Below are 24,406 nucleotides of genomic sequence, written 5' to 3'. Positions count from 1 at the left end.
GCTTTCGTGTGCTCTGGGACCACGTGCAAATGTTTGCATGTGTGCGCCTGTGTGTGTGTGTGTGTGTGTGTGTGGGCGTGCGTGCGTGCGTGCCTGCATGCGTGTATTTGTGTGTGTGCACATACATGCATGCTACACCAGGTAGCCATGGTGTATGGTGATGTTGCAGACCAGCAGATGCTAAGCACTGACCTGCATTATTGAATGTGTGCATGGTGTCTGTGAGCCAAGCTCTAATGGAGGAACAGTGTAGTGTACACTCTACCCATTGGGGAACATTAAAGTTCAGTGATATTATCCAAGATACACTACACACACACACCACACACACACACACACATTCACACAAGCTGCTAAGGAGAGGCAGGAGCAAAAGCTGGGTTGATGCACGGGAAAAAAAGATAAGTAAGGACTGGAAAGGTTCATTGAAAGGTAAAAAAGAGTGTGATAGGGCCAATTCTGGGACAGTTTCAAAAGGATAATAAAAAACTATGACAGTGAGGAAGAGAGGGCCACACTTCTTAGGGACAAGGAATGAAAAAAAAATAGTGCTCTGTGCCACAGTGAGAGAGGTTAAAAACAGAGCAGAGTCAGAAACAGATTAAAAGAGTGAGCTGTTGATCCCAGAGTGCACAAAGCAGTGTGCTAAGCCACACCTACACAAAATGTTGATGTGTCGATACTTCATCAGCAGCATGGTTGAGTCTGGAGTCTATCAAACTTTGACATCAAGTTCCCCATCAAGTTCTCATCCTTCCTTCTCCCTCTTTATTTTGCTCTTCTTCTCTCTTTACGCCCCTCTTCCCCCTTGTTATCTTTCATCACTCATCCTTACCTTCATTTCATCTTCATCTTCAGTTTTTTTCCCCTTCATATCTATCCAAGGGCCCAGAAGCAGTAATGTTGAGCGCTTGCTCATAACACAAACATACACACACTTCTTGTGAAATGCCCTCCCATTTATTCATATTCATTTGAACTTTGAATTACATCACAGGCCTGAACATCTTCACATGCTTCGTTTGTATGTATCCTCACAGGCATATAACCCTGTGAAGATCATAAACGTGCAGCATGTGCTTTCTCTCTCTTCTCCCTCTTCTTCGTTCTTTTGCTCTCTGGCAATTGTTGTCGCCTTTCTTCTCTCCTGGTGCATTCATGTGAACATGCATGAGTGCACACACTCAAGCACTCACTTGAAACGTTCTCATTTGTCGAGTTCACACATACACACAGTTTGTGGCAGCGCAATGCGCGATGATCAGCGCAAGCAGCGCACTGAATGTTTAGTGTTTTCCTGACCTTAAAATTTCCTTTGCCCGTGTATGTGTATGTATTGGGTGCCAAACGCAGAGCACACTGTGCACAGGTAGGAGGAGAGACGCAAACAGGTGGGAGGTTCATTCAAATGAGACAGCGCAAAGAGAGTTGTTGGTATTTTGGTGGAAAATGGGTCTTTGTGCTGAGAATAGTGTCTGAGCCCCATCTGTGTCTGGAACAACGTCACTCAGCTGCCACATTAGTGATTTTATCAACGGCGGCAAACAAAGAAACAATTCCCAGCCAGCAGATGAATTTAAATCGGCAGCAAAAATAACATTTAATGTGGCGAAAGTAGGAGTGTCGGTAAATCAGCCTGCACTGATCTATAAAGGAATATGAGTGACTCTTACTGTACCTGTTAACTCCAGCTGCTTTTTACCATATGAAAGTCTTCTCCTTCAGTTCATTAAATCCCTGCAGTCATCTGAAGGCAGTAAGGCAGATATGTTGGTAAATCTGCAGCCTTCCCATGCCAGAGTGTCTTGCCATTACGAACGGTGTCCTCTGTGTTTACCTTCATTAAATCATGTGGAAATGACACCAAGCTGCCACAAAATGAATCTTTACACATCGACACATATCAGAGGGGGTCCGTTATAACTCAGAATTCTGCCATTTATGCAGAAGACACTGAGTTACAAGAGCTCATCAATCCTGTGCATTACAGCCTCCCTTGCAATTAAAAAAAAAAAATCAGCAGTTCATATTGTATGAAGGAAACGACCATTTACAATGTGAAATTTGTCAGTTAGGACTGAAATTGCATCATATAAGCAGTTTTAACAAACTACTTTTTCATTTATAATTCCTATAATAATATTACTTTACAACTGTTTTGAGATTTTAAGTGTTTTGTGCTCAGGTTGGGCTTTTCTGCATCATCCAAACAACACAATGAAACCAGTGGTGCGATTGGCTGAGAGTGTGTTTATTAATTGCCACAGTCTTTGATTAATATTCCACTTCACTCAGCCCTTTTTCACTGCTGTACAAACATGAAACAAAATAGCAAATGCGCTTCGAGATGCACACACAGTTCCAGACCTACTTCTTTTGCGCTTGTCATTGCACTTGCATGATTAAAACAGGGCCCTGTATGTGTCGCAGATCCCTATACTCTGCAAGGGGAGATGATTGGGGGGGCTGAGGCTCAGAGATAGAGCAGGTCGCCCACCTATCCGACGATCGTGGGCTTGATCCCCGGCTCCTCCAGCCAGCACATCAAAGTGTCCTAAGGCAAGATTGCTCCTAAGGCACAGCTTCAGTGTGAGAGTGTGTGTGAATGATTAGTTCCCTCCTAAAGGCAATGGGCTGGCAACCTCCAATCAGTGTACGAACGCCGTGTGAATGGGTGAATTTGAGTGTCGCGTTAAAGCTCTTTGAGTGGTTGAAAAAGACTAGAAAGGCGCGATACAAGAGCAGTCCATTTACCATGATTGAGCAAGTGTTTTTGCATTTGTGGCGGGGGTGTATTTGTGTGTACATGTAAGAGAGATGGAAGAGAGACAGTGAATTTGTTACACCGATTCTGCCACCACCGTACCCACTTTATCAGTGTAATTGCTTCCGTTTCATTTAATTAAGTCTAAGGACAAAGTCATTGTTGTCATTTCAACAGTGAAGCAAAACCTGCCTAATAGCAGTCATCAGAGTCGTCTCACTATTTTATTCTGTATACACTCCCATGAATTAGATTTGTACGTGTCTGTGAACGTGCATGCATGCCTGGGAGAGCGCAGGTGGAGACCATTAAATCTTGAGAACACCTCTGACTCTCTTCCCTCTCTCCCTCAGCATCCCGGCTTTCTGTTCACTATTCTGTAAACAATAGGCCCGTAAAAAATGCTCCTCATTCATTTCAAACACTCTTCACATTCCCTGACTGTTTAATTGAACCTCTTACTGTGAAAACAATGCACGATATTCTATCAACCTGCATAAAATATGATCCTTCTTGAGAGTCCACAAAAAAAACAAAAACGAATCAAGACAGTAATGAGTTTCTCGGTTTAATACATTATTATACTGTGGGGGGGGCACTTGTTTCCTGAGCGTTAGTTTTTGCAGCCACTCGAAGCCTGATTCAAGAAGAAGCTTCGGCTAATTGTTGTTGAGTTACAGTAAAAGACCTGTTAATGTTTTTGAGGAGGGGAAGCCTGCAAACAGCTCCTCCTACACGAGGAGACATCAGCAAGATCAGCAGGATCGAGCATTTACACTGTGCAAAGATCTTCGGTCGCACATCAGCACAAGTATACACATGTACACCCAGATACACGTGTACACGCTGCTGAGTGGGAAGAATTATGGTAAACCTCCAGCGATCAATAACACATTTTCTGTGTGTCCCCTTCGCTCTGTGTCTCCGTCTCCATCTCTGTATCACCTTCTCGCTTCATCTGTCACTTTCTTTTAGTCAAATTCATCTTTAATTGGTCTTCATGTATTACCCATTAGGTAGTGAATTAATTAAATGTAGGTTAGTTAACATGTTTGCAAATGAGCAATGGAACTGACATGCTGGCGCTGACTTTTAATTTCCTCTTTCCTCTTATTTCACAAAGATATGGACTATTGAGGCCTCACAGCTGGAATCCCTCTTTGAACAGCTTGATCACTGCCATGTTACACTATCAGATGTTGTCTCTGAGAGCGGCTTAGCTGGAAAAGCTCGAGTGGCCGGTTGACCAAAAGCAGACAGTTGTTCTCACTTTTCCTGATGATAGCCATTTAAGGGTGCCAGTGACTGATGCCGCCACACGCCTAGCCATATTTTAGGGGTGGAATACACACTCCTGCTGCTTTGCTGTTAAGTTATTTCAGCTTAGCCAGAGGCAGGGCTCTTAGAGAGCACAACAGTGGTGGACAGTGGGGGAGCACAAGGTGGTTTAGGATGAATATGACTGCTTTTATTAGCTTCCTCTGGATGACACCATCTAGCTCCCTGCGCAGCTTCTCTCATGTGGGAAATGGTCAGGTCTGGAATTGAATTCTGTATACTCTGAGGAGACTTTATAAGGGAATCATACAGGATGGTTATTGCACCATCAGGAATGTAATGAAACTGGCTCAAAGGTGACAACTGTACAGAGGAAGGTCACTATTAATATATGGTGATCTCCTGCAGTACAATATAGGAGTCTGTCAGCCATAGAGGAGAGCTGAGACTTCTCTAGTCAAGCTTAGCAGTCTTGGGAGACTCACAAGGACTTTGTGTTTGCTGAAGTCTCCATCTTTCTACTTTTTTATTTCTTCTCTAGCATGACTGCCTTTGTTGGTAAAAATGCTGAAAACCTCTGGGAGCCAATTTCCTGAGACCAAAGGACAAGGCTGGCCTGTGTTCACAGCTTCATGTGCATGTGTGTGTTTGTGTGTGTGTGTGTGTGTGTGTGTGTGTGTGTGTCTGCCTTTCCATTCATGAAGGTGTTTGTGAAGGTCCGTCACAGTGCACAAGTCCATCCATATGCCTGTATAAGTACCCACACACCCCTGTGCTGCACGTGCCAGTAATTTTTACATTTGATTTGTTCTCATTTTCACCTTTGTCACCACTTGGCCAACAGCATATTTCTCTCTTGCAAATCCCCCACACCCACCCCCACAAATTGAATGACTAACAGAAAAAAGCCCAGTGATCCAAGTATCTCAGCTCTATCCTTAATTCATTAATTTGCTGTTTCCCTACAGTCAGTCACCCAGAATAATCCATCTGGAAAGTCCAGTGAGCTTTTCTGCCACCAAGCAGAAATGGGATTGTGGATGACTGATCACAAAGCTTATATCCACACAGTCCCACTCTACGTTAAAGTGTCCACGTGTAGGCCTGCACACACAAACACACACACAAATTTCTCCTCGATAGTGCTTAAAACCCACTCAGAGTTAGGCATAGCATCTCAGGCTTTTAAAACACTGAAAACATGCTTACAATTACTTTGCACATGCTGCACTGCATACTACATTTTGCACGCAGTTAGGTATATGCAGAGGCTCAGTCATTTCCAACTCCATGCAGTATGTTTCAAGTGCTTTAATGCTACATGCATAGTATTCATCCCAAGTTAAAGAAATACAGGCCAATTGTCATGTGTTGGAGAGTTTACGGAGATAGTTGGTGTCACCTTCTGAAATTCACTCAGCCTGGACTGCTACAGAGAATAGACAATTCCTCTGTCCCGAGGATACTCTGACATCAATGTTTTATAGTGAATCATTGATCCCAGGGCATAAGATTTGAGCTAGCATACCAATCCGGTCTCAGTGGTTCGATCCAGACATCCTCTTGTCCGCATGTCAAAATGCCCTGAAGTGCAGTCCATATAATACTGACTATAAAATACTGTTCAACACCCATCCTGGTACAGACGTGCAATTGAATCTGACCAAAATATAGTCAATTTATTGTTGGGCCAAGGGCTGTTTTGACTGCGATTTAATCCAAATGTGCCTTTGTTTGTCTTTGCCTTATGTTTGTGAAGTAGTAGACGGACATACGGCAGTGGAAATAAAACCTGATTTTAACTTTAGATATATAATACCATATAATCATAAAAGGTCTGATAACACATCCGTTTCTTTGCTCACGCTGCTCTCACAACATTTCATCAAGTTAGCAGCTCACTCGATATATTTGCATGTTTAATTACCTGTTTATGTCTATGCTCGCTTAACTCCAGACTTTGCTGGGTAATGGCAATCAGAGACTCGTTCCTTTGTTAGGAGGTCCTCCCAATCCTCCGCATCTTAAATGACGTCCCTCCCCTTCACCCCCTTCCCCAAACCATGATAATTGATGTATTTCCCATAAAGGAATGGTAATTAAGATAATGAGATTTTCAGAAGCAAGTGTAGCATGCCAAAATGAGGGGGAGCATGTTTCTTGACTGGTTGACTTTAGCTTTATAAATGTTCCTCTTTCATTCTCTTTATTTCACCAGCTCTACTTTTCTTCTACTGATGCCTGCCTCCTATCTGTGTTCTCCGTACCACATCTGCTTCCCCTCTCATCTCCCATACACAGTGTGTCCTCATTTGTTTGCCCAGTGCATAATTAGCTATAGGATCACCCATTGTGTAATTATGTATAGCAGTTTGATATGTAATTAAAATTGTATCAGTATCCAGTGTAATTTGTGCTGTGTGATTACCTATTAACAGTGCAAACAGTTGTGCCTAAAAGCCCGTGACCGCCCCTCTCATGGATGTCACAGTGCTTCTGTTGATATTTACATACCAGCAGGTGCCACATCTGAGGAAAAACTCTCTCCATATCAACACTGAACAAACATTTTGTGCTCTCACTCCTCATATGAACACTTCTCTCTGACAGCTTGAATATTTGTCAAATATGTTATCCTGCAGTCTTAAACCAAGCACTTTACAAGACCATGCACTTTACTTCAGACAAGACCCACGCATTTAACTGCACGTCCCTGTGCTCAGTGAGTTAACTCAGCAACATTGCATGGCTTGTTCCTCCCAAATACAGACACCAAAACAGAGCAGGGCTTTCAAACCGCTTGTTAGAGCGTTCTTATAATAAGGCTAAAGAAGAGGCTTGTGAGGACACTCTAAGGAAACATCTTAATGAAAGCACCAGGCTACAAACTGCCCTGAATAAGCCGCCTTTGCAAATTCACCACTAAATAATTAGATGTGCCTGAGAGGTCTGCTGTTGGGAGTAGCCTCTGTTTTATTCAATAAAGGTTTTTTACTTCATAGCTGCTTTAGGAAGTGCAGAATTAGTGTTTGCCTCCCTAGTGCATATGATTGTATGCAGTGCTCTAAAAAAACTATTGTAAGAGTGTAATGTATCCTTACCATATTTAAATCCATTCAGGTCACTGTACACAGAGACTTAACGGCAGGCCCCAATACTATATATCAGACCTGTTATATACCAGTAAACTCTATCTTTATCTTCATAGTATAATTAGAATTGTGGACCTCTGCACTCATTTTAATACAGAAGTGGAAATTCCAAGATTTGCAATTATATCAAACATGTCATGCTTACTAGCAGAGAAATGTGGAATATAATGAGCTTAACATGCCCCAATTTTTTCCTCATGATGTAATGCTACAGCAACAAAAAATGGAGTCGTACGTTTGAATGGATCACAGACGATGCCAAACTCAAACAAAGTGTTAAAATAAGCAGAGAAAGATTGTATGCATGACTTGCTGTTACAGCATGTGGATTTAGTGCAGGACTGTGGAAGACTTAATAAATATCTTTATTTTTTGTTTTTTGTTCTCTTGATTGGGTGTTCATGGTCACATTTTCAAGCCCCCAAACCATGACACTGAAGTGTACTTCTGTACTTCATGCGTGCACACATGTATGCCCTTATGCACACACCAGAGGATGAGGGACAATTATTTCAACACTTAGCACACCTACAGAGTGCACCTTTTTGGATGCAGCATTTTCATTGCCAAGTACTTTACGAAGGAGGGAGTGAGACTCCTGGAGCTATTTAGAAAAGACTGACTTTCTCTACAGCATGACAGCTAAGCATTAGCATACTGACAGGTTATGTCAGAAAGAGCCCAAAGCATCTCAGAGCTAGCAACAACCTTAGCAATGACACACTGATTGATTGACACACATACAGACCAATCAGTGTTGAATTCAGACACATGATGCATTGTTCAGAACTTGATAAATGTCTATATAAGTGCGGAAAACAAGTATTATATTGTAATTATCATCCTTATTGTGGTAAAAAAAAAAAAAAAACTGGATAATTTGGTAGTGAAAGTTGAAAACTAGGACATTTTATTGTTTTACAGATATTTGTCAGGATTCAGGACACCCAGCCTGAAACCAGGACAGCGTCGGGCAAACTGGGACGTCTTGTCATCATATCTCTTTATCCTCATTTTTTCTTATTTGCAAACGTTAAGGCTAGCATTAGCAATAACTTTCAGATATCATTGACTCACAGCTCGTTGCCATTGTAGTCATTACAATTGCACAGTGTGGTTGGTCCATAGTGAATGTACTCACAGACACCGACAACAGTCAGCTGGTAAAATGTCAACCAACAGTCAATCACACCGGCAACACTTAAACACAAGAAAATGTATCCTTATGTGATGTTGTGTTCTGGTCAAGATGGATTGCAGCACTGCAATAGAGTAAAGCTTGGTGTGCTTTGTTAAAAGTGTAGTTGCTACACACATTCATATCCATTAATGAGTTTAAGAGTATCATAAAGAATGCAGTGAAGGAGCACTACTACTATTTTGTATGGCTGCTACCTTGGCCAGGTCTCCTTTGTAAAAGAGATTTCTGATCTCAATGGGACTTCCTGGTTAAATAAAGGTAAAATAAAAATAAATAAAAACAAAAAAGATCATGCATTCATAAGTAAAGCCAACATAAAGATGAAACAAGTTAGCCTTCAGCTCTTTTGCTTCTGCACATTTCATTGTCCCAACTTTTTATAGTCAAAAGCTCCACTTATAATGGTCTTTCTAATATGTGAGAGACCTAACAAAGCTGAGTTGAAATGCTTATAAGCAGTGAATTAAAATTTCCAATTGTCCCAGTGTAGCAGCTCTATGGTCAGTGATAACAAATTGTCTAGCTCCCAATGCTGAATATGTGTGACTATGCAAGTGTGAAGCAAGAGATTGCTGAAAAAGAAGATCTCAAAAGAATGCAAATGCACAGGCTGTTAATGTCTTTCTGGGTGGGAGATTAAGTACCCTGTGATTGAGACATCTTACATGTAGATAAAGCCCCTCCATTTCACTCCCCGCGTGTTACAGTTTAGTCATGTACATACAAGATGCTCTTTCTGTTCTCTTAACCTTTCAACCCAAAAGAGTGCAGCCTTTCTTGCAGAACACACAAAGGCTTTTAACAACAATAAAACTGCTGCATGTTCTGGCATTCCCCAGAGGAAGGACTTCAGCAGCAGGTCTGACATCTGCCGTATGGATGATTAGCATCATTAGTGCATCAGCTGCTCCCTCTCAGTCAGACACACACACTCCATGATGGTTCTTCAAATACCTAACACTCATGCAGACTAAATGGTGGCTTGTTCTTAGCAAAGCAGTGATTAATTTATGACTTGAAGGAGTCAGATGAATGGAACCCATTGTATATAGACACTGGAGAGCAATGTGTCTGCAAAGACACAAAGATCATGTTGGGAGAGTGAGAGGAATGATGACGGACAGGAAGGGAATGAGCGTTTATTCATTTTGAAGGAGGAACAGTATGAGATTGTAGACAACTGCTCTGTTTCTTTGCTCTGTGTTCAAATGCTTGCAAGACTGTAAGCAAGAGGGGGATGCAAAGGAAAATGTTCTCAATCAATTACAAGAAGGACCCTGTGAGCTAACCAAAATAGCTTAATCAGAAACCCTCCCCGTTCTTCTTCTAAGACAGTTTTCCTGTTTTGTTGATTTGTCTGTGTCATACTGTATCTAAATTGTGTCTTTTCTCCTTTTTCAGCTCCTTTGACCGACAAGCCGCCAAAGATCCTGTTTCCCTTGGAAAACAAGATTAGCAACATGGAGCTGCAGCTAGGTAAGAGCATCATGGGATTTCCTCCAGCTGCAGTCAGTACATTCTGTGTCATTTCCAAATGACAGGAAATGGATGACTTTACAAATCCTCTCCAACATACCTCCAGGCGCTGAACACAGATTGATGATGGCACTTTTATTTGATAGAGAAGCAGCAAAAGAAAAAAACAATTGTAAAAGTGTTTTCCATATATGCAAATGGTGGTCGCTAATGTCCCTAAGGCTGTTCTGTCAACAATGAAGGGCCCATATGGTGCCAGGGTTCCATACGCTGGCTCGCCACATGGAAAGGCGGCTGCTTTCAGCCGCAGTTGTTTGTCTTCTTTGACGTGGGGTCATGATGAGCCTACCATGTGTGCATGTGTGCATGCGTGCGTGAGTGAATATATGCGTGTGGTTGTGTTTGTGTTTATTCTGTGACAGCATAATGCTTGGTTTCTGGGCACAGTCTGCTGTCCACATGGTGCTTATGATTGGCGTATGTGTCCGTCATGGGGAAGCCAATCGGACAATACTGAGGGGTCTGGAAAGCAGAGAAGGATTGAATGAGTATATGACAGAAAGAGCAGGGGGTGGGGACAGAGACAAAGAACGTGAAATGATAGACTGAGGGGTTACCTTTTGTCTTTTATCTGATGCTGTTGGAATCCAGGTAGTTCATTTAAAATGCCGCCATGGTTGGCTGATCAAGAGTGAAAAATTGCTGCTGTTGATAAACTGACAACCTCGGCCTCACATGCCAGCATACTCACACCCTGCATGGACAGGTTGCACAATGTGGGCCCTTCAGCTATTTGTGTCATTTGTCTTTAACCTGATTTCACTGTGTTTTTGAAGGATGGGTTGGATTGTCCTTTGCAGGGTTGTCCCCGACTAAGAATTTTCAGAGTCACATCTGATTGGTCATGTGTTGCCTGTCATTGACTGAGAGGCGTCATGTTCCAAATGAGACAAAGGAGCTGAAACACACATATCCACCGTTTCCCCAGTAATGCAGTTTGTCTCCAAGCCTAAGCCGAGATAACTCAGGTGACATCACTGGGGTTATTATTTCAGACTGAACACAGCCATTGAAGAAATAAAACTGGCTAATTAGTACTCCTTATGACAAGTCAATAGATCTTAATGGGGAAAACCACTGGTAAGGCCATGGTATGGTACACAAGGGTTTTGCACTAGCATGGCGAAAAGGGAATCTTAAGCGAGGCATAGAAGGAGAAAAGGCATGTGTGATGTCGCGTAGTGAGCTCTCACAGACTCCCGGCGGAGTTGTCTAAAGCACAGAGACACTGAGGTAAATATTTTACAGCCAGGCTCCATTTTGTGTGCAGAAAAGTTGTCTCTCCTTCCAGACGAGAATTTCTCTTTTATTTAGCTTTATTTATTTATTCTCCTCTTCCTTAATATTTGTTGAGTCATGCCCTAAGCAGCTTTATGGAGCAATGTGGCAGATTTGTGGTAGCCAGAACGTGCACAGGGAGAGGCTGCTCCCTCATGGCAAGTGGGAGATAGAGAGAAAGAGAGAGAGAGACAGAGACAGAGATGGGATCCAGTGGAGGCTAGTGGAAGGGCAGTAAAATCAGAGCCATAAGCAGAGAGATAAATCTGCAACACTGCCGGGAAACACAGCCCCACTTTATCTCCTCTGCTCCTGCAACCAGTGCAGATCTCAGACAGCCGCGATCACAGCCAGCTTTGCACAACATACACACACGAGCGTGCATAAATAAAACACATATGTTACATAAACTCTCACAGAGGACACGCAGCATGGATGTAGTGGAAACTCAAAGAGGGTGATGCAGAGAGGAGAAGACTAAAGCCCATGAAAAGGAATGAAATTGAAAGTGAGAAACAAGTATGAGCATAGAGGCAAGGAGGGTGTGTGAGAAAAGAGAGGATTGGGTATTTTGAGAGAAAAATGTGATGGGGAAATGGAGAATGGGACAGGAGAGGGAGTTTGTCTCGGGAGAGGGGGATCTTGTCAGAGTATCCCCTCTCCTGCTCTCCAAAGGTCTCCTTGCATGTTTCTGCCACTGTGTGCCTTTCTGTTGAAGAGCCAAAATCCCACAGCTACAGATTCTGTCACTCAAGACCACACACACTGAACCGCAACACCACCACCACAAAGCAGTGTGTGTGTGTGTGTGTGTGTGTGTGTGTGTGTGTGTGTGTGTTCCTGCAGTCACAGATCTCTAATAATGATAATGCGAGATGTGAGATGGTGCTACAGAAATACACACATACACTTACAACATGTGACATATTACACAAAGCTCCAAATTTAAAACTCACGCACACCCACGCACAGACTCACTGACTTGGTGTTGGTTCCCTCAGATTTGTCATGGATTCGCTGTCCCAGAGGATGGGGCGGAGGGATTCAGCTCACGCTTACGCAGCACTTCACTGTGAGCATCCCTCTTTCACACTAGCTCTGCTTTTCCATCATGTACACACACACACACACACACACACACACACACACACACACATGAACAGATATTTCCGCATGCCCCTGCAACACTTTGGGCGGGTTGGTCACACATGCACTTGTGGTGCAGTAACTGTGGGATAATTGTAACTGATTGAGGATTTTACTGTCCCTCAAAGCCAGCAGATGGGTGCACTCTAGTGGAAAGGAATTAGAATCAATTATTTCAGAGAGCAGGACCCAACAGCACAGCATGGGTGGCGGGAGGGACATGACTCTTAAGCCTACTTCGCTTCAACATGTCTAGAGGCACACGCGCAAAAACAAGACAGGCACACACTTTGCCATACTGCGCACAGTCAGTAGTAGCCATGCGCAGTAGACCTAGACTCAAAGATGATGGCATTCTTGATTTTCTTGGTATTTTAGCTGTATATTTTTGACAAGCTCAGAAAAATAGACAGTGACAGTGTGGCTGTCCCACTCTGATCCCACTCTGATCTCTCTCTCTCTCTCTGCCCCCAATTACCTCCATTATCTTTCCTCGCAACTTGGAAACACCTGCCAGCTGGCCAAGACACCAAACAGTAACAGGGTTTTACAGTAGATGTATTCGCACAAGTGAATCAAAGCAGCATTTAGTTCAGCTTCAGCAAACTTTAACATCTGACCGAAGCAAAAAGTCTTTTTAGGTTAAAGAGAATCCGGAATTTAAAAAGAGACCCTATTAGCTGTGTCACACTATCCGATTTTTTTTATTCCATATATTTAGTAGTTTAAATTGCTTGGCAAAAGAGATGCTACATGGTTTACATTCAGTCAGACAGCAGGCTGGAGTGTGAACTTGCCTCCTTCTTCATCAAGCATCCAGCATCACCTATTTCATAGGGAACGACTGTTCTGATGCCTCTTTCTGATCTAAGTATTTCCATTAAAAACCTACTGTTGCTTTGACCTTTACCAATTTGTTTGAGGATGTGCAGCTGAAGCACACTCTAATCAATATACTTACACTTTTAACACCTCAGTTTTCCTCTTCCTGATTCTTCATGCCTCTCCTCATTTGCAAGTTCTTGCTCTCTCACTCCCTTTTTTTTCTATCTGTTCATACATTCTTTGATCCGTCGCCCCCCCTTCTCTCCTCACAGCCTCACATATTGACCCTTGCTTGCTTAAAGATTTGAGGATTCATCAGAGGGAAACAGTGATTTCTCAGAGTCTGTTAAAGTGGTTACCACACCATCTCCTCTCCTCTCCTCTCCTCTCCTCTCCTCTCCTCTCCTCTCCTCTCCTCTCCTCTCCTCTCCTCTCCTCTCCTCTCCTCTTTAAGAAGTCTGCAATACTGTAGAGATTCTTGATCTTGAACACCTCTAGCTGTGAAACCAGACATGTCACCTTTCCATGGAGAGAGGTGAAATTGAAATTGACATTCCTCTGGAGAGTAACTAAAGGTCAACACAGAGTCACTTCACTAAATTACTCTCTTGTCTTTCTCTTGCTCTCTGTCTGTCTTCATGTTACAGTCTCTCTCACACGCACACATTCTTTCATTCTCACTCGAACGCCATATCTCTGTCAGTTCCTCACACTCCCTGTCACCTCAGTTCTAGTCATATTTTCAGTTTTTTCAGTTCAGACATGCATGAAAGTATCTGTACAAACATGATCATTTGGTTGTATTTATAAGTTTGAATGAGGAGGCAAAACATGCCAAGAGGCCAATAAAACAAAGTCAAAGAACCTGCCCAATACCAGGACTCCAAATATCTACACTGCTTTTAAAACATTGATATGATAGTTAAAAGTACTGTGATATCTAAGAAGTAACACCATAAACATTTAGTGTGTTAGCATGAAAAGTGGTTTTAAACAGTTCTTTCACCTACGTCCCTAGAATTAGATACAACATACTATAATAAATAAAATATAACTTTGTGAACACGTAGATCAATTCACTGACACACAAACTGACCGGTTGCTTTGACTTTTCGCTTTCTCTTCCCTTTGTCCCTCATCTTCTCTGCCAGGACGACATGAATGTACTGTTTTTACTACTTTGTTCACTTTTACAGCACATATTCCAACTGAAACACCTCTCTGAAACAGCAGGATTTTGTCTGTGGACATGATTCCTGCCTCAGTCGCATCAGATCAAGTCAAGAAATCTTATTGTCATTGTAAGTTAACCTCCTGCCATGCAAGACAACAACATAACAACATTACGATCCGTGGGTTCTTTAGAACTACACAAGATAAGAGCAGTACAGAAAGTGCAGACAGTGTGCAAATTAATGATAAGCAGTAGCAGCATATGGTAAATAATTAGCATCATGCATTTCTAACGTTGAGGGGCCCAGTAGAGAATCAGGATGTTACCGCTCAGCCTCGGATCATCAGTACTGTTGGAAAAGGATTGTATGTTTGTGAGAAGGACGATCAGGTAGTTTGTGCGGCGCAGCCTTTAGCTTAGCATTTAGCCCCGCTAGCTTGTCCCACTTCTGGCTCCACTGTCTCCAAGGCCAAGAGTGTCTTCCTCCTGGGATAGTAGCTCAAACTGATCGTGGTGAACCGACGATCTCCACTGGTGTTTGTCTGCTGTCAAACATGAGGTGATCGCACGTCGTGGAGACTCTTCGGAGGTCGTGCTGTATGCTGAGTGTGCCTCAACTTTTTAGTCCAAAATAAGCAAGTCAAAGCAGCACATACAGTAATGAAGAATGTTTAAGGGAGATGACGAGAGCGTGATGACGATAACTCCCATGATCCCACGCTGTTACATGACATCATCAAAGTACGTCTTTTGGTATTGTTTTCACTGGCACACCCCCAGCAGCAAAAATGACAAATTGTGCTTTTAATGCATTGAAATCATCACATTGCTCATTCAGTGAGATTAAATCTCACAGTGTTTATTTAAGCATGTACACATATGTATCTTACATTGTTAGAGGCAGAAGGGCTTCAATGCACTTTCCCAATTGGCTGTATCTGTGAAGAAATGTTAATTCTTTGTGATAAATGACATATTTACATTCTAACAGAGAGAAAAAAACAACAACCCTTAAAGGTCACACTGCAGATTCAGGGAAAAAAAAATATACGTGTCGTCATTCAATTTGGCTTCACTCCCACAGTGACCCAGTGTTAAGTAACCCGTGGTGACTGGTATGGTAACTAGTGTGTCAGCGAAACAAAGCTAAATGTTTAAGTGTGTGAACGGTCGTCATTAATCACTGAGTCTGGGGCTGAGAGCTGGAGCCTGCAGTATGATAAATGAACTAACAGCGCCTCTGCACATGCCTAACAGGAAAGGGAGAGGGAGGAATGCAGGGAATGAGAAAATACACAAAGGCAGAGCCAGAAACAACACCACATAGCAGGCAATAAAGACAGACATAACACCCCACTGTGCATCACATACAGTTCCTTGTTTATTGCTGCCTTGACACTACCCACCACATCCAGTGAGGCCAGTAAAGAGATGCAAGAAAGGAGTGAACCCGTTCTTGATTCATACCGGACTGCTGGTTATTCTCTCTTCAAGGCACGAGGCTGACGTCGGACTGTCAGGCGCTGTCGTTGAGCAGCTGTAGTCTCAGCAACATGTCCAGCACCATTGGTTTTGATAGACCTTATCAACAGCCATTCACCCGATTCAGCGCGTTGAATAAGCATCAAGAGGCGGACAGTGAGAAAGACTGTCTGACTGGCTGATCAGCCCAGTGAATCCGTGATTTCACCCATTTAGTGGGCTCTCCCCTTACATTTTGTCTTCCACAGGCAGCACAGAACAGCAGTGCGAAGCAAAGCAAAACTTTTTCAGTGACAGTGCCAGCTTTTTATCAGACATACGCTCAGTTCGTATCCCACTTAGCCTGCAAAGGATTGTCTTAGATTTGACTTGTGTTCTATTGAATTGAATCCAACTTAGTTGTATATGAAACCAGTGTACTCCTAAGCCCAGGAGGCAGGGGAAACATTTAATGAGGGTTTATTTGAAGGTTTAGATCACAGCAGAGTTGTCTTACTTGCACAAGCAAACTTTTTTACTTGCACGCCAAAAACTGCCTTGTGTTAGTATCAAATGTTGTACATAAGATGAATATCTGTATTCTAGCACTTGAATACAGAATAACAGCCAATATAAACATAACCCTAATGAAGTCCACTTATAATATACTATTAATATAGATTAACCATTGTATGAACTTTAATAATACGTGAGCATATGGCTCTGTTTAATCCTGGTACAACTGTGGGAATGTAGATAAATTGCTCTGTTTGTGGCGCTGTGATCATTTCTGAGCTACTTGCTTGTTTTTTTCCTGTCGTGCATATGCAGAATGTGCACACATGGTGGCATGATTATCGGCTGTAGCCTTTGCTGTCTGTTTAAGTGCTACTTAGAAGATGTGAGGTGATGTGAGGTGACGCATCAGACGGTTTTTGTCAGCACTTTCTGTATGGTGTGTCAGGTCCATAAGGTAACAGATCTGCTTCTGCCTCTCTCTGGCCTGAGCTCAACTTAAGCTTACTGTCAGGGTGTGTATTCAATTTTGTCAGTCATCTCTTTGTGCATATGTGTGTGTGTGTGTGTCTGTCTGTGCGCGCTTACGTGTGTATGTGTGTGTCGGTATTTATAACTCAACCATTATGCAGGCCGTCCTATGCAATTGTGTTAAATCAGTCACTGGTGAGAGTTTCTCCACCTTTTAAGCCAAGGGATGTCTTTAAAGAGAGAGGATTTAGGTAATGGTAGCTTTTACCTCAACTGCCTCTGATGCTCAGGCGCACTGACAGGTAATCAAAGAGAAGGAGCACTACACTCATTCCTGCATCACTCTGTATTTGATACAACTAGGGCAGACAGGAGGAAGAGGCAGACATAATGAGACCCATTTCCTTTTCAGAGGGTCTCTGCTTCCAGAAATTGCCCTTTTTTCTTCTTCCTCTGGTCACTGCCACCTATGTTTGGTCAAGGTGGCGATGACAAGGTCAGGGGCTATCATATTAAAGACTAACTTGACAGACAGACTCTATACAGGAAATGCAGTGAAAATTGAGTAATTGCCTCAATAGGTAGAAAGGGATGGATGTACAGTAATAAGAAAATATGGAGGAAGGATGGAGAAGTGAGAAAAGCAAGACGATTATAGAGAGAGATGGAGGGAAAGGGGGGGGGGGGGGGGGGGGGGAGCTGGCACTGGAATGACATGCATGAACAGCAAAGCGAGCAGGGGAAAAGGCGGCTTTGCCATTCACTTTGAAGCTTGCTCCACTTCTGTCTGTCTTACGTAACAGAAAAATGAAGAAAAACAAGTGCCAAAAAAAAAAAAACTAGGCAGGGTGGAGAGAGAGAGAGAGAGAAAAAAAAAGGAGGCAAGACAGAACTTCCAAACTTCAGTTCTCTGATGTTTCCGGCAAGCGAGTTGCTGTATCTGGACGATGGAGTTAGTCACCATGCCACGCCGAGCTTTGGTGTTGAGTGAGGGGTAAAAGAGTTAGCAGAAAGAGAGGGAGATCAGTCAGTGGTGTGAAGAGAGACAAGAAAAGGAGGGTTGAGAGGAGGCTGTCGGACAGAAAAAGATAAGGAGACAGGGGAGAGAAACAGAGGAGGGAGGATAAACAGTAAAGAGAGCAGAGGGCTCACACTGAGCATTTGAACCCCAGAGAGCTATCTACACTGGCTCTCTATCTTTCGCCTTCTCTTTCTCTGTGTTACATAAGTCGGTCTCTCCATCCTCGCTGCTGACAAGTATTTGGAGACCAGCTGAGGCTTTTCACACACGTCTCCTCTTCATTAACCAAAGAAGACCCCCAGCTGGTGGCCCCAGCTTCATCCAGCAGTCACGAGCGCTGTTGCACTTCAGATAACACCAATATCACCGGTGCACTCTTTCTGCTGTACTGTTACTTTTTTATGACAATCAATCTTCATGATGTCACCATCGCCCACAGCAGCGAATGTTGCTATGGAGATCAGTAGATCTGCACCGAACTGCTGCCTTAGGGAGAGTGTATGCAAGCTTGCGTTAGTGCGTGTGCATCTTTCTCTGTGTGTTTGTGCACGCTGCTCATCTTTAATTGCCATCTGCAATCTGCATCCTGAACAGTCAGTAATTCGAGAGGCCCAGCGTGGGGTAAATAGCTTAGACTCATTTACAAGTGTGTTAATGGACTTTCTCCATCTTTGTCTTTCTTATTTCCCTTTCTCTCCATTGCTCTGCCAGTCTTTCTCTATCTCTCTCTCCCTCCACACAACAGTCACACATTGTACAGTAGATCAAAAAATACTGCAGAGCTGAGTAATAAAGCAGCGTATAAGTGATTGGTGCATAATTTGCATAATTTTATGAATAAACACTGTTTTGCGCAGATAATTATCTTCAGTTGTGTCATTGCAATGAACAGTGTCGAATTGACTGTGATTGGCTGCTGCTGACTCTATTCTAAAGAACATCAGTTAACCTGGGGGCATGCTTACGGGAGGATATAGCCAGTTGTAAATGAGCTGAAAACAACATAGGTTGTTATTCTTACAATGCTAATGTTCAGGAGATTGCTTAGGATAAAAGAGAAATTGTGGTAAATTTGATATATAAAAAAAAAAGATCAACCTTTTTAACTGTAATTTAGCCAACAGGATGAGAAAAACCCACATTTCCTGTAGTTATTTTAGCTTCTCCTTGTAATTTCTCCCTTCTTTTCTCCCACTGCTTCTTTCCCTCCTCCTAACTATTCTCTTCAACCCCGGAAATGTATAATTAGTATTTAACATTGGAAGAATAGGCATTTTAAGTACCAGCTTTACTTTCCTTAATAACTACCCTCCATGGTAATAATTACCCCCTTTGAAACAAAAGGAAGAAACCCTTCTTGGGTTACTAGGTAGTGACTGTGCAGCTGCAGTTGTGTGTTTTATGTGCTTGTACACACATGCTGTTGCATTATAGTAGATCGCATCATTACAGATTGCAGATTTAATTTCTTTATTTTCAGCTTGTTTTTGTTTCTCAGTTAATTTTGCAGCACATTAAATGTTTGTATTTCGTTGTTGTTTGTCTCCTCTCTATACTTTCTGTGAAGTAATCCCTTCCTAACACCAGTAGACTAAAAAAAAAAACAACAACTTGCAAATGGTTGACAAAATCCACAGTCCTCATTCTGGCAAAAAATGTATTGTAAAGCTCAGTCGAGGCTTCCACACTCTGAGTTAGTAAAATCAAGTGATTATCTCTAACCTGACAGAACCAGGACTTAGCCCTTCACTGCCATGGAAGGCAAGGAAACACTGAATCCACCAGATTTGTCCGACGTTGTAGTGCATTTTTGCACAGAAAAAGAACTGTGAGCTTTGCCTCTTATCTTGATAGCCGTTGGAAGGTGTCGTTTAATGGCCTCAACACAGGTTATCTACCATTACCATGTGCCAGTCCAGCAGCTGTGTATAATTTACCTATAAAGTAAGGTAACACAAAGGTAACAGCAACTGACTGAGTGCAACTTGTTGTGGAAATTTCTGAATGAAATTGACAAAAAAAGCATCTTTTGCGCACATGCTCTCTCAGTGGCGGGTCATTCATTTTACACCTGGGCCTTCAGTGGCATCCTACCTGAATCAAACCACCTCTTAATACCATCAATATGACATCGCGGCTATAGAAACCATCAATATTATACAGAAAGGCAGTATAACAGGACGTTGCATCGCAGACAGGTATCTCATGCTGGAGAATGAATGTCATCACTAAAGCAAGAAACCCAATTAAAAGAGTTCAACAAGTCTCCTTTCACTGCAGCCTCAGCTGCGCTGCTGTGCACCTGCTCCATACACATCAAACACTCTAACCACCGACTCGGCTCCAAACACAGAGTCGTTCAGTTGCCAACACCAGACATTCCCAGCAATACCATTTGCTCCTCTGAGCCTGTAAGCCAAAGGTATCGCTCGTAGTTGCTGACCTGAAAGTGGCGGACGAACCCTTTTCCCGGCTGGGACAGGCTTGCTAGCTTCGGGGTGGACCGGCATTTCCTCAGAACGTCCAGCTTTTCTTGGAAAGTCCGCCTTGAAAATGGAATTCTAAGTAGATCTGTGACCAAATTAACATCTTCTGCACCGTCAGCCATTGTGGGTTAAAAAAAACTGCTATTAATACTTATGATTATGATAAAGTTTTAGCTTGTGCAGGTCGCTACAGATAAGAATCGCTCTGACCAGCCAATCAGAGGACGTGAAAATACTAACGTCATCCTACGCCTGCTAGACGACCCTGGGGTCACCAACTCGAAATCTGATTGGTTAAAGCAACAGTTTCATTGCGATGTATTTTAAGCTACGGGCGCCTGCACTTTTGATTCTGAAGGCCTCAGGGCAGATTTCTTTGACCCTGGCAACACATGATGGCTGAAATATGATTGGATAAAAGCTCTAATATAGACATACACTGCTGGAAGCCCCCCAGCCCAGAGACACAGAGACACGCTATGAAATGAAGAGCATAGACTATTAGGAATAATCTAAAAAGATTAATGGGAAAATATTAAAACGTTAATCAGTGATTCTGAGTTTAGGCCAGCAGAGAAGGCCTTGCACCACTGCGTTCTCTTTGTCTTCCTCTTGCCTTTAATTGGTAGACGACAGTGTTCGACCTGCAACAAACCTCTCCCTCTGGAACAAAAAAGGCAGCAAAATTGTATGTGTCTTGCCCACCAGGATCTTTATTGTGGATTAGTAACTTTTTAATAAGTCTACTTTGGTGAAAGTGGCCACTCAAAATGAGTGAGTACTGTATTGAAATCACATCTCATCTTATCTGCCGTTCCTGTGGGCTAATAGCATTGGCCAGATGTCACAATAACAGACAACCACGTAATTAATAACCACTTAAGTGGCTAACTGGCTCATGTTGAGCCAACATTGATCTCAGTCACATAATGTATGTGTGAGTTTAAGAGAATGGATTGTTTTTGATAAAAGGCAGCTTCTTCGCTGCCCAGTCTGTGTGCTCTTATCTCAGTTTTATATTTCAGGCTACAGAGTGTGACAATGGGGGCAAGCTCCCTAACTATCTCTGAACTAAGATCCTTTTCATCGCTATTGCCTCTTTTCACCCAGATTAGGTAAATCCACGAAATCCACCAAACCAGTCATATTCTTGCTAAGTTCTGAATTGAGTCTTCTCATTCTTATACCTTCCTTCCCTTAATCACATCAAATTCTTATATGTTTTGCCTTGTTTACCATAGTAATACTATCAACTGGTAAAGCTGAAATCAGTCCTTGTTACTTGTCATCAAGGAAAAGAAAGAATTCCTTTTAAGAAACTATGAAACTGTTTTCAAACAAAGTCTGAAACAATTTGGCATTAAGACTGATTATTAGGCCTGACCTGACCTAAGGGCCCTCACATGTTCACCAGACATGCTGATAAAGCTACCAGGGATGATTTTTGTATGTTTGCAGCCTTACCTGAAATTGTTCTCACAACATGCGTGTTTCAGGAGCACTGTGGAGACATGCGTGTGCAGTGTGGTATTTACAATTATGAAGCCTGACTATAACCGAAACAAAAGATCCTCCATTTAGTGTCCTGAGCAGAGCTTTAAACCAAATACTGCATCATAATCATCACAGTGTCAGATAAGATCATTTGAAACAGCTTTCACTGCGATAAACGCTTACTGTCTTTAAGGGGAAGTGTTCCTGTTTGTTCCAGTCAGAAGGTTGTCCTCACCAAAAGAGCACAAACAACCCAAAATATCCCGAAAGCCCAAAATGTAGCTCTCCAAAGAACAAAATACAGCATTAATGATTTATTTAAACAGTATATGTTTATGTTTAGCAAAGGCAGAAGATACGCAATATACATAAAACACGGACTGTATGTATTTTTGTTTAATTATTGGGATTTGTTGCCGGCATGCCGTCTCCTCTCGGTTACTCTCACCTCAGATTGCTGTCGCTGTCTATCTCAACACTCAGAGGAGGTGTTCTTTAAATTCCTGTAGAGCTCTCACCATCTGTCCGGTGCTGCCTGCTGGCACCAGAACCTGCCTGTCGAGAGGACTCGATAGTCTGTGCCTCCATCAGCCACCAGAGATGTTTGAATTGGACTCTTCACTTTAATCCTCCACATTTTCAGTTGTAAGTTGACGTCGTACAGTATGGGCTTTATAGATAGGGCTCATCAGTTTTTTTGTTTTGTTGTTTTTTAAATTAAAAAAAGCTAAATCTGGGCAAACATTTGATTTTAAAAACTGTTTGCAATGCTGACACTCTGTAGTTTAATTATTTCTTGATACTTATTCTTTTAAGTAGTTACTTGGAGGCATTCTGGCACAGCATTTTACTGTCTATAAACCATCAGCACAACCAAACACTTTAACCTTTGTCTCTTTAGATAAGAACATTATCTTCTGGGTATTTCTACTTTCTCATCTGCTCTCTAGCTCATTTTCTTCTTCTGGACTTCTAATTCAAAGTATTATTTATGGATCCATTTCTGTATTAAGTATCATAAGCGTGGCCTTTTCCAAATGAGGTGTGGTCAGGCAGACAATAGGTAGCAACTTCACTCTAGTAGCAACTCAGTTGCTCGTCTATTGATAATCTCCTGTCTCTCTTTTATTATTTTTTTCTTCTTCTTCTACTCTGTGGCTTTTCTAATCGCAATGCACTCCCTTATTAGTGATAACATGACCTTTCATGTGTTGGCAGTTTCCTGTGTGACCTTTAAGAGTGAGGCAGGCTGAGAACAGCTGTGGATCGAGTGGGGCATAATGTGGGGCTCCATCATGAAGTTCAGCTAGAGAGGGCCATTACAACTCTTTGTCCTCAACTGTAAAATGAGAAAATTAGTCACCTTTACGTATGTGCAAGTGTAGCCAAGCTTACAAGGACTCGTCTGACCTCATCTCTTGTTCTCTTCAGTGGAACAGGCCCTCCAGATCACGCCTTGTTTCACAAGTAATCTGTCACTTTCACTCTTTCGTGGTGTTCCTCCTCATCACATTCTTTGCCGCTCATTGGTTTTGGACTCCTGCCTCTATTTTCTCTCTCCAGCTCCATCACCCTTTCAATTTATCTCTCCCCTTTTTGTGATTCCCATTACCAGAGTAAGTGTGTAAAGTTTTCTTCCACTGAAACCAAAGTGGTGAATAAGCATCATAAATACTTTCATTTACTCATCTCATAGGAAAATGTATTAAAGCTCGGCTCCTTTGTAGCACAGCAGTGAAATTAACTTGTAATTGTTTACCTACATGTTTTCTTTTCTTCTTTTGAGTAGTAAAAATAAATTGTGTTTTCTCCATATATGCGCCTTAGTCACTGGTGAGAGATAAGCACAATGAATGTAATTTAAGAGTAAGTATATCCCTAATATGTGAGGCCTGGCCAAAAGTTTGATATTAATGTTCAGTAGCTGGTTAGGGAAAGAAGAGAACAATGCAATCTTTTACCATATATATGAGAATTGCATCATCCCTCTATCAAGCTACTTCTTCCTCTATGTGTGGTTGTTCATGTATGCACTCATGTTATTTCCAACATAACAACATTATTCCCTTTTGGCTTTAACTCAATTTGTAAAACAAATAACTTTTCTATTACCCAGATTCCCCAAGCTCTGCAGGTAGCTTAGCTTTTCACCTATGTGAATTAACGGCATGCACATGCACTGGTGAACATACAAGGAAAGAAACGCACACACACATGGCTGCAGACAGACATACTGCGCCATGTCTAATGAGAGAATCATTGTCATTGTTTGATGGCTTGTCCATTTATCCATTTTCTGCCCTGACATCTTTCTCCACGGCTCCATCCTTCAGATCCTCCTGTGGGATTGTGAGACACTGCCATGCTAGCCAGTATACTGTATATAAAGTAATTCCTCCAGTGTGTTCTAGACTTCCCCTTTCATGTGCATCTGGCTTGTTAGCTGGCTTGGTTTTTGTGATATTCTCACAAAAAAGTAATTATGTCCTCAGCTAATAAGGTACAATGGTAGAATGGTAAAACACAATTTAAATGGAGTCCTAAAATTTTATCATGTTGTCAAAGAGGGAGTCAATAAGCATGTTGAAGGGGTAATAAATAGT

General features: G+C 42.2%; 1 protein-coding gene across 1 annotated transcript in view; it reads left to right on the top strand.

The window, feature by feature from the left end:
- The window catches only part of il1rapl1a (interleukin 1 receptor accessory protein-like 1a), a 134,182-nt gene that overhangs the window by 73,333 nt on the left and 36,443 nt on the right, over positions 1-24,406 (top strand). Inside the window, exon 5 of the mRNA XM_070837643.1 lies at positions 9,797-9,871. Coding sequence (XP_070693744.1) covers positions 9,797-9,871 — 75 coding nt within the window. The remainder of the gene's footprint in view (positions 1-9,796; positions 9,872-24,406) is intronic.

The sequence above is a fragment of the Pempheris klunzingeri genome, chromosome 10 (genome assembly GCF_042242105.1).
Source record: "Pempheris klunzingeri isolate RE-2024b chromosome 10, fPemKlu1.hap1, whole genome shotgun sequence".
Lineage (NCBI taxonomy): Eukaryota > Metazoa > Chordata > Actinopteri > Acropomatiformes > Pempheridae > Pempheris > Pempheris klunzingeri.
The sequence above is the reverse complement of the archived record's forward strand: the minus strand, read 5'-3'. Positions and strand labels throughout refer to the sequence as shown.